We start from the raw sequence: 10,881 nt of genomic DNA on the forward strand, positions 1-10,881 counted from the left end.
TGATGCCTACTCTGCTCAAATCTAGCTACTGTCGAGTTGAAAATCATAGAGCATGGTGGAGATGATTGGTAGAATCTATATCATGCCAGTGGTGTGGTTTCACAAGATGAACAGCACGTTTCCCACACTCAGGGCTAATCCTTCTGTCTGATCAGTCTGATCAGCTCATCCCTGTAGCTCCGCTCCTTTTGGAGCACGGAAAGGACAAGACATTGCCTACATTTGCACTCAGATATTCGCTCAGTATTCATGTGCCAGTCAAAAAGACATTATAGCATTTTCACGGTTTATTAGCCATAGTGACAGGAATATTGTTATGACAGAACGACACACAAGAGAATAATGGATGTCGAATGTAATTAGGTTTGATCATCTCTCTCTCTCTGTCTCTCTCTCTCTGTAGTGGCAGCAGTGGGGGCAGTGGTGGTAGGGAGAACAGTGGAAGCAGCAGTGGTGGGGGTGTCCCTCTTGCAGTGCCCACACCCTCCCCTCCCAGTATTGGCCAAGGTGGGTCTCACAGCCGCTCACCAAAGGCATCCAGAAAGGATGGATCTACTCGATCCTCCCTGTCTCTCTTTGTATGGATCTACTGGATCCTCCCTCTCTCTCTGTATGGATCTACTGGATCCTCCCTGTCTCTCTGTATGGATCTACTGGATCCTCCCTGTCTCTATATGGATCTACTGGATCCTCCCTGTCTCTCTTTGTATGGATCTACTCGATCCTCCCTGTCTCTCTTTGTATGGATCTACTGGATCCTCCCTCTCTCTCTGTATGGATCTACTGGATCCTCCCACTCTCTCTGTATGGATCTACTGGATCCTCCCACTCTCTCTGTATGGATCTACTGGATCCTCCCTGTCTCTATATGGATCTACTGGATCCTCCCTGTCTCTCTTTGTATGGATCTACTGGATCCTCCCTCTCTCTCTGTATGGATCTACTGGATCCTCCCTGTCTCTATATGGATCTACTGGATCCTCCCTGTCTCTCTTTGTATGGATCTACTGGATCCTCCCTCTCTCTCTGTATGGATCTACTGGATCCTCCCTCTCTCTCTGTATGGATCTACTGGATCCTCCCTCTCTCTCTGTATGGATCTACTGGATCCTCCCTCTCTCTCTATATGGATCTACTGGATCCTCCCTCTCTCTCTGTATGGATCTACTGGATCCTCCCACTCTCTCTGTATGGATCTACTGGATCCTCCCTCTCTCTCTGTATGGATCTACTGGATCCTCCCTGTCTCTCTCCACTCTTCCTCTCTTGCGCTCTCTGTTCCTTCCCATCCGCATGGCCTCTTATTCAAATGCAATCAAATCCAGTCAAATTGAGCTTTATGAGCTTGCATAGAAGATAATGGGATGTTGCAGGATAATCCTTTAGCTAATAATGCTATTAAATATGTTGAACAGAAATTCTTCAATGTTCAATTCATTATTACTGTATACATTTACGTCAGTCATTTATGTCAGAGTAAATGATAGCACTCTGCTTTACAATGGCCTTATTTCAGTGTATTAACTTGTGTATTAAGTATTGTAAGTACACAGTAATCATGTGATATACTGTCTGTGTTTAGCAACAACACAGCAACATAATGCACGTACAAACAATCATGTGGACTCTTTGTACAAGTTGTGTTGTTTCACCCTTAGAAGTACATAGTATTATTAGGGAGATCTTCATTACATACTGTCAGTATTTTTGTCTATTTATGATATTTTCTATAGGGTAATACATTTGTTAACACACTGGACGGGAATCCATTGGAAATTACAGTCTACTGTCACAGAAACTACTGTTTCAAAGTAGTTAGTTAAAACAATACCTTCTGTTAAAAAGCTAAACATGCTTTCTTACCTGGACAGCACAGTGGTTAGCACTGTTGCCTCACAGCAAGAAGGTCGCAGGTTCAAACCCCAGTCTGTCCCAGGTCCTTTCTGTGTGGAGTTTGCATGTTCTCCCCGTGTTCATGTGGATTTCCTCTGGGTGCTCCAGTTTCCTCTCCACCATCAAAGACATGCATGTTAGGGTTAATACTCCTGTCGGTGCCCCTGACCAAGGCACTGGCAATCGAACTGGAATTGGTCCCCCGGGCGCTGCACTGCGGCTGCCCACTGCTCCTAGTTCTAGGAAGGTTCCTAGTAGAGGATGGGTCAAATGCAGAGGATGAATTTCCCCACGGGGATAATAAAGGATAACTTAACTTAACCCTCTCACCCCTGCAGCGCCTGGACCCTCTGCCACAGTGCCCCAGGGCCCCGGCCTGGGCCCCATCCCCATGTCCCAGTTCGGCACCATCTCGCGGCAGATCTCCCGCCACAACTCCTCCACCACCTCCTCGGCCTCCATGGTTTCGGCCACCGGCACCTACCGCCGCGCGCCCTCCGTCAACTCCCAGTTCTCCGTCTCCCAGCAGCCCCACCTCAACGGAGGCCCCGCCTACCCGCAGAACGCAGGTAACTGGGCTCGAATTTGGGCGTTTACACTGTGTCAAATACGCTTTGTGGGATGGTAAAGCTCATGTGTGGCTTCTATAGTTTTATTCATATTCTATAGTTTTATTATTCATAAATGTCTTCCAGTCATTGTACATTATGCCATTTGATCAGACTACACCAACAAATACTCAGGTATTTAATCAGCTTTTAGATTATTTGGTGTCATAAAATCAATAATATTAATACCCAAAAAACACACACAATCCTGATCAGGCAGCAGGGTTGTTTGTATAGTATATCTCAGGGTGTCTGCAGGTCCTGAGCAAGTATTTTAATGTTTCCTAATTGCCTATTTTTAAGACCTCCAAAGACCTTGAATACTGTTAAATACAGTCTTTATGAAGTCATAAATTCCGTTTTAGAGGTCTTAAAAATTTAGCAGTTTCTTGGTGTGCTATTTTGCAAGTCACAGATCAGCCTACTCATGCATTTTCTTATTTTTTTCATGTAAGGTAAGATCAGGTAAGGTCGACTCTATTATCCCAATAGGGAAATCTGGGCAGTCACGGTGCAATACATTCATAAACAACACCTTCAAATGCAAGAAAGTGAAGTCGTGTTCATTCCATATGACATTTGCCATAATTTCATTCTAACTGGCATCACAAGGTCTTCAGAATTCTTACATTGAACTTGGTGAAACTTGCAGATACAATCTAGCCACTCTTTTTCAATGTATCGTTCTCCACAATCCTTAGTTATCTTCATGTCCCACTGCATGCAGCCCGGTTGTGTCTCAAAGGTGCCTTGGTTAGGCTAACCATTAGCCCTTCAACAGCATAATGAAGAGGAATGACCATCCATGATTAAGGAAGTCGGAGTTGTTGAAACCACCCCACCCTGACCCTGCTGTGCAGCACGTGTCATTACATCATCTACTTGAGTTATGACAGGGTCACTTTCACTTTCACTTTCACTTTCACTTTCACTCACTCACTCACTCACTCACTCACTCACTCACACACACACACACACACACACACACACACACACACACACACACACACACACACTGAGCTGCTAGACAAGGGGAAGCCCAGGACATATGCATATGAGCTGTCAGAGAGGTGGAAATGGACTTTGGCATGATGCATCAGTCTGAGCTGTTCTAATGTAATGGCTTGTCTCTGGGGGGACAGACGTCTTTCTTGGCTCAGAACACAGAGGGAGGACGTGGTCTTGTTTGGGGACAGGGACACAGTGATGAACACAGAGGGAGGAGGTGGTCTTGTTTGGGGACAGGGACACAGAACACAGAGGGAGGAGGTGGTCTTGTTTGGGGACAGGGACACGGTGATGCACAGCTTTATTTATTGCATTCAACCAGAGCCTTCCAGTGGGATTTGATGTGATCTCCAGTGACGGAAACTCGCTGAACTTTAATTATAGCGAAGGATTCCAAGCGTATTGAAATCTCCGCGGGCTCCGATAAAAGTTGCTCAGCACCAGAAACACAGTTCCAGGATGCAAGGAAGCAAATTGACACTCCCCCTATATCTTGAAGCCTTTTTTTAAGGATTTGATAGGGATTTTTCCTCTATGGGGAAATGAATGGGGAATGTAATCTCGGAGGTCCCACGGGGAACCCGGAGGTGCTCTATCGTGTATCTGTGGCTGGATGAGGCTCTGCAGTGTGAGCGGGGTGGAATAATAAAACATTACTGCCCACTGAGACCATCGACGCCTCTCCATTACCACTGATTTATGAGTCAGACTTGTCAGGCGTGCGTGTGTGACATCATGTCTCTGAGCGAGGCGAGGGCGGCTGTGTTTGGATCCATTAGTCTGGTCTGTCTGGAAGGGGCCCTGCAGCGCTACCTGTGAAACGCTGCTCTGTTGAAGAGAAGCCGATCTGCGCTATGTCATTACTACCCCCAAAGCCACTGAGCTGTTACAGTCTGCTAGCTTGTTGAGCTGTTACAGTCTGTTAGCTTGTTGAGCTGTTACAGTCTGTTAGCTTGTTGAGCTGTTACAGTCTGTTAGCTTGTTGAGCTGTTACAGTCTGTTAGCTTGTTGAGCTGTTACAGTCTGTTAGCTTGTTGAGCTGTTACAGCCTGTTAGCTTGTTGAGCTGTTACAGTCTGTTAGCTTGTCACTGTTGCTCTTTTTGCGTCTGTGTAGCGCTTTGCAGCTTCTTCTTCTTCTTTTGTTTTAATGGTAGCAGAACTCTATTGCTGGCTACAGCGTGTGCTCTTAAAAGGGATGCCACCGCGGTGTATTCTCAGGCTGAGATGAATGCCTCTTTAGCTCAGCTGAACAAACATGGCAGCGTTCAGGAATGTGTAAACGGGTTGCTCAGCAATGCTTCCTGCACCGTTCTGCTTGCTCACCGGCTTCTTTTTTCTCCTCTCCTTTTTCACTTTCTCCACCTGTCCTCCTATTTTTCCTCCTCCCCATCCACCACCTCTGTCTCTCTCTGCTGTCTGTCTGTCTGCCTCTCTGCCTGTGTGTCTGGGTGTTGCTGCTGTAGTGTCTGTGGCTCCTCCTCCTCCTCCCATGGTCCAGCTGACACCTCAGATCCCTCTGACCGGCTTTGTGGCCAGAATGCAGGAGAGCAGTAAGTATTGAAGTCACACAGAGACACGGACACACGCAGATGCCGATACAGACAGACATAGATGTGCAAATACACTCACTTACACGTTATGTACATTTACATACTGTATGCATACAGTACATATACACATATAGTCGATCAGTATATGCACATATATTGACAGTATACATACATATACATTTATATACAGATATACTAAGACACTAGACAAACCTCTGACTCCACCACTGTTAAAATGCACATTCAGTCACTGTGTGATATACACACACACACACACAACTTCCCACGCTTCTCTTATCAGCACTCTGGAAATGTCTCAGCATTCACACACTGCGCTGTGGCTTCTCACACACCACACCTCGCCGGCACTGTCATTATATTAGGGTTGCACACATATGCACACACACATAGACACACACACTCTTTACTGCTGTGTGTGTGTGTGTGTGTGTGTGTGTGTGTGTGTGTGTGTGTGTGTGTGTGTGTGTGTGTGTGTGTGTGTGTGTGTTAAAGCGGAGACACCCCCTCTGTCTGTTGCCATGGTGACAGATCACGGCAGGCGTGCGTTCTGTCCACTGAGGAGAGAAAATGTGACCCAATACCGCATTCTGATTCACCACTGTCCAGTCTGGACCAATTAAATGTAGCTACGCAGCCATCCAGCCGTCTGCATCCGCCTGACCAAATGCAATGACCTAAAAGAGAGCACTGGAGAATGGGAGATTAAAGAGCGTGGTGCAAGGTCGTTTTTTTTTTTTTTTTTTTTTTATTAATTCACATTTTGGGCTCATGATTATTAGTACGGAAATATCCCAAGGCGTTCAACACCTGTGACATCACTTGTTGCTGGACGTTCTGCTGGGCAGGTGCACAGTTCTATTTCAGGAACAGCGGTCAGCTGCTTTACAAAAACCAGTCTAGATGCAGCTATGTGTGATTTTTAAATATTAAATATTAATTATTTTTTTAAATGAAAATCCCATTGCTATATACCCGTCCCACATATGACTGCAGTGTGGTCTCTAGTAACCTGCACTATGCTCTTTAATAATACATTCCAATACAGACCTGGACACATGCATATTTATTACATGTACTGTATGCATAGGTTCTTCTTGCTGGAACTGTCCAAATGCTTTTACACAGGCCTTAAAGCAGTAATCCCGAGGCTACTACTCTTACATAGACCTTAAAAGGGAATGTGAGATAGGAGTGTTATGGTGAAATATAGTCCTTGTCAACTGCATACTTCTCTTTGAATAGGCGCGTCTTCCTCGGTCTTCCTGTAACGTGCGCTGCCTTTACACACAACCCGCCATGATGGATGAGAGTAATAAAACCGTAGAGAATTGCTGTCATACACTAAAGCAGTTTCAGCTGACAGTAGGCCTTAATGCTTTCACAGTTTTACTGTCCGCACTTAAAGCGTGTGGAGTGGAGAGGGGTGTGTGTGTACGCGTGATGGAATTGAAGGAATGCGTTAACTTCACTTCAGTGGGACAATATTACAGTTTGTTTCCTTCAAGAGACTTATACATGAGTTAGATCAGTGGTGCAGCCGTCGGTCACACCGGACTCGTGGGCTTGAGGTTGGATCGTCCATAGAGTCTTGTGTCACAAGCACACCTGTGGGTAAGACTCCCATCAGGATATAGACACAACTACTTTAAATGTCCTAAGAGGGGGCAACGATAATGATCGCCATTAAAGAATTCCTGGACTGTCCCTTTAAGGCATAATAGCCGATCAAACATCCTCTTGTTTTTGTCATTGAATGTCATTGAATGTTGTGGGCTCTTACTCCAGCTCTCCTCTCTGTCTGCACGGAGTGATCAATGAACTGAATAGTAGTAGTTGTAGTAGTATCATATGCTGTGGTGGGATGACTGCCTCATTGATGAGTCACCAAGACTCGTAGCTGCCCTCTAGTGAACAGTCTGAGCAGCGCACATTTATTACAGCATTTGAAATTGACTATGGTCTTCGTAGAAAGAGAGATCTGTGTAGAGTTCCTACAGGTTCTTGTAGATCTGGAATGTCTACATAATAATATGGAAACTGAATTTGAACAATTTGGGAATTGCACAATTTCATTTCACATATTGTGTATTTCTTAGAACAATTTGGTCTCGTTAGATTGCTGTGCCATGTTGAACTCTGGCTCCAACCAAGCCAAGGAAGAAGGAACGTAGGTTTCCATTTAGAAAGACATAGCAGTAGCCATCAGATCAGATCAGCCGATACCTTCTCCTCCCTTTCTCATTTGCCCTCTCCGCCATCTTCTCCGACCCCCCCCCCACACTGTCCCCACTCCAGTAACAGACAGCCCCGCCCCGCCTCCTCCACCGCCCCCAGAGGACATGGCCATGTTTGAGGAGCCCTCCCCCCCTCCGCCTCCCCCGCCCGTGGACTACGAGGAGGACGAGGCGTCGGTGGTCCACTACAGCGACCCCTACGCTGACGGAGACCCCCACTGGGCTCCCAAGGTCTACTTGGAGAAAGGTGAGTGCCAGGGAAAAAGCGCTAGATCGGGGGTGGGGGGGAGGGGGATCCTACACACTCAACTCCTCTTCTGTCCTGACGGTTTTATTTCGCTCTGTGTCCAAGTCGTGGCCATCTACGACTACAGCAAGGACAAGGAGGACGAGCTGTCGTTCATGGAGGGCGCCATCATCTACATCATCAAGAAGAACGATGACGGCTGGTTCGAAGGTGTGGCCAACGGCGTCACCGGACTCTTCCCTGGAAACTACGTCGAGTCGATCATGCACTACGCAGACTAAAAAAAACAAACACAAAATAGCATAGTGCCACTGCAGTTTCAGACAGAGCTAAAACCGTGAAGATGTACAGTATGCAATCCAGTTGATAGCACAGCCTCCCGTTTTGAATGAAGTGCCATGTTGACGTCTTGGGGAATTGACAAAAAGTGGTTGTCTTTGGGGAGGGGGCTTCATACTTCCACGGTTTTGTTCTGGTCCCCCCCAAAAGAAGCTTTGAAAGGCCTATAGCGGGTCTGTTGGTTTACACTGTGGACTAAACGGAGAAGCTAAGGACCTTTTTCAACCAGTGTGGCTGTCGGTAGAAAAGTGCTTCTCGTGCTACCAAGAGTTTAACGGCCGTATTTCCTTGAGGACTTAACGTACTCGTAGACACGGATTAAGACCATTCCAGTGGAGAATTATCCAACAATAAAAAAAAACATTAATCTCAGTCTAGAAGTAGTTCATTCATGTCTACACAGTGTACAGCCATCCCAGCCATGCATGTGGCTGTTGGCACAGATCTCCCCGCCTCCTTTTCTTTGACACTGTAGGCCAGCAGACCGGCCACACTCAAAAAGACCAACCCCCCCCCGATCCCTCTCATCAACTAAATAACATCATCTCTTACTTTAGCAAATAAAGAAAGAAAAAACAACAATGGTGAAAAGGGCAAACAAACATCAACAAGTGCATTAGGACACGGCTGAATGTTTGATGCTGTCGATGTCCAAATCACAGATGTTTTGGGGGTGGGGGGGCGTGGGATATCTATTTACTATGCTATGTGTCAGTGGGAGTCCTGGGAGTCAACGGGGACAAGGCGGGTGGGGAACGGGTGGGAATGTCAAAAAGGGTCAACTGAGTATATAGAATGCATTACAAAAAAAAAACAAGGATATGAACTTTCAGTTATTTCTGGTGGAGTTTCTTTCTGTTCTATAACTTGTATATACTGTAACGTGAGAAGCTGCCAGTGCATTTGTCAGTCGTGTGTTTCACCTGTGAGTTGCCATCGGCGTCAACAGGACTGGTCCATGGAGGGCGCGGTGGTGCCAACGGTGGTTTTGAAGTTTTCTTTTCTTTTTACTGGAACCTTGTTTTCTCCATCACTGACAGTGCCATTTTGACTTTAGCTCGGCCAAGTGGTCACACACACAAACATGTTATTTTTTTATGGTGAATCACAACGATATTATTTTGTTATGCTGTCCAGCTACTGTAGCAGAGCTCCCTGAGATGTGTCTCGCTTCAAACAGCAAATGTGAAGAAGAGGAAGAAGAAGTGATTATTCTATGTTTTTATATTGTCCTGGTTTTTCCATTGTGTTGGAATAGCTGCACTGAATAGTTGTCGACGACAGTGGGGACGTTCCGGTTTCCGTCACGGCTTTGAACGCAGCCGCAACGAGTTGCATTCAAGCCGCCCAAGAGTTCAACTAACCTTTACACTGCTAGAATATGGTAGCTATCTTCTGTTCTTTCAGTGGTTACTGGTACGGTGCTTTACATCGGTCCTCAGTCTAACCATAATCACCTACCATAACAACCTCAGTAGAAGAATGGTCTGCTCTACATAGAAATGTAACAAAGGATTTTTTGTTCTTATTTTGTTACAAGGAGTAAACGTTCAGCAGTTTTGATTGTAACCTTATTCAATCACTTTGAAATCTTAGTGAATGTAGGCTATTCAGCAGTGCTAATGTACTCCAGTTAGATTCAGTCTGTTACTTACAACTTCCTTCTGTCTTGTCTGCAGAAACGGGCGAGAAGTCTGTACCGCATATGAATGATAGAGTTCAACATTGTCATATTCGATATTTCAGATTGACTTGGTTACCAGTGAGGACTCATACAGCCTACGCACCTGATTTGCAAAACTGACTGCATCGGGCGAGTGAACTGCACTCCTTAAAAACAGTACTTATATGAAAAGTGTCATTCCAAAATGAGATATCTCCACCTTTTGCAAAATGCCTACTCTTATAAAACAATTGCAAAATTACTTCAATGGATGTAAAAAAGAAAAAGTAATCATCTGTAGTTTGGAAATATTGAGCAATGAACGTCAACAAGGTTTCTTGTTATTTGAAAAATGTATGTGTAGCTTTTTTGGAATGGCATTGTTCTTTTGCATTGTGTGGGTCCAGAGTTTCAGGTGTGGAAGATTCCCAACTCAACCAACAGTATTCCTTCAGCCTCAGTGCATGAGAGTTAACCTGACGCTGCCAGATGGGGGCGCTATTGTTTTCACAGTCTTGTTGTGAAAACAATACCGCCCCCATCTGGCAGCGTAAATACACGTCATTTATTACAGTGAATGATTTGCCACTACGCCCCATGCTCGATTGTATTTTCCATCAGGAGGTCATCTTTGTGAGAAAACAACTTTTTCTACCTGACACATTTCTAGCTGCGTTCAAATTGTTTTTACGTCTATTTGTCGGAGACTGCTGAGGAAGGTCTGCTAGCAGTTGTACGTAACGGATTTATTTATACGTTTCCTAGAGAAGTCATGAGACGACCACTGACGTGCAGAACTTTGTAATGTTTACCACTTAACGTCTAGCATTTCAGGGCATCACAGCTCGAGGCGCCTTTCTTTGATGTGTGTTTTCTTATGATGAAACGTGCGGGGGGGAAGTCATCCGTAACTTAAATGTTCATGGGAACAGAATCCAATATTTGTCTTCTCCTCTCAGTTTGTACATAGGATGTGCTCATTGAAATTTATGTACAGTCCTTTTGTAATAAACTCATTGAAACAATAGACTGAACTGTGTATTGGGTGTACATGAAGTTGGTGAAAGAGATAACAGATACATATTGGCAAAATGTAACTACCGTATATAGGCTACATTCATAAAATACATACAAATAAATAGCATCATACATGCGACAATAAATAACATCTAGCAATATTTGCTATTTGCTATTATCCCATGAAGTAAGTTAAGTCAGAGAAAACAAAAAAAAACGAAAGCACATCATACATCTATAACACCGGTGTAACGTGTGCACTGGTGTTTCACACTATTTGTTCAAACTAGAACTGCACCA

At 45.0% G+C, this 10,881-nt stretch overlaps 1 protein-coding gene across 2 annotated transcripts in view; it reads left to right on the forward strand.

Annotated features, from left to right (window-relative positions):
- Positions 1-8,491, forward strand: part of abi1b (abl-interactor 1b) — a 41,222-nt gene extending 32,731 nt beyond the window's left edge. The window contains exons 6-10 of one of the 2 annotated variants that reach the window (XM_083659418.1): positions 404-507; positions 2,232-2,462; positions 4,974-5,060; positions 7,377-7,562; positions 7,668-8,491. In XM_083659418.1, coding sequence (XP_083515544.1) covers positions 404-507; positions 2,232-2,462; positions 4,974-5,060; positions 7,377-7,562; positions 7,668-7,843 — 784 coding nt within the window. In that variant the 3' untranslated portion in view covers positions 7,844-8,491. The remainder of the gene's footprint in view (positions 1-403; positions 508-2,231; positions 2,463-4,973; positions 5,061-7,376; positions 7,563-7,667) is intronic. The other variant, XM_083659419.1, reaches the window with a different exon arrangement.
- The last annotated feature ends 2,390 nt before the right edge of the window (positions 8,492-10,881 follow it).

Source organism: Poromitra crassiceps, assembly GCF_964638095.1.
Source record: "Poromitra crassiceps genome assembly, chromosome: 23".
NCBI lineage: Eukaryota > Metazoa > Chordata > Actinopteri > Beryciformes > Melamphaidae > Poromitra > Poromitra crassiceps.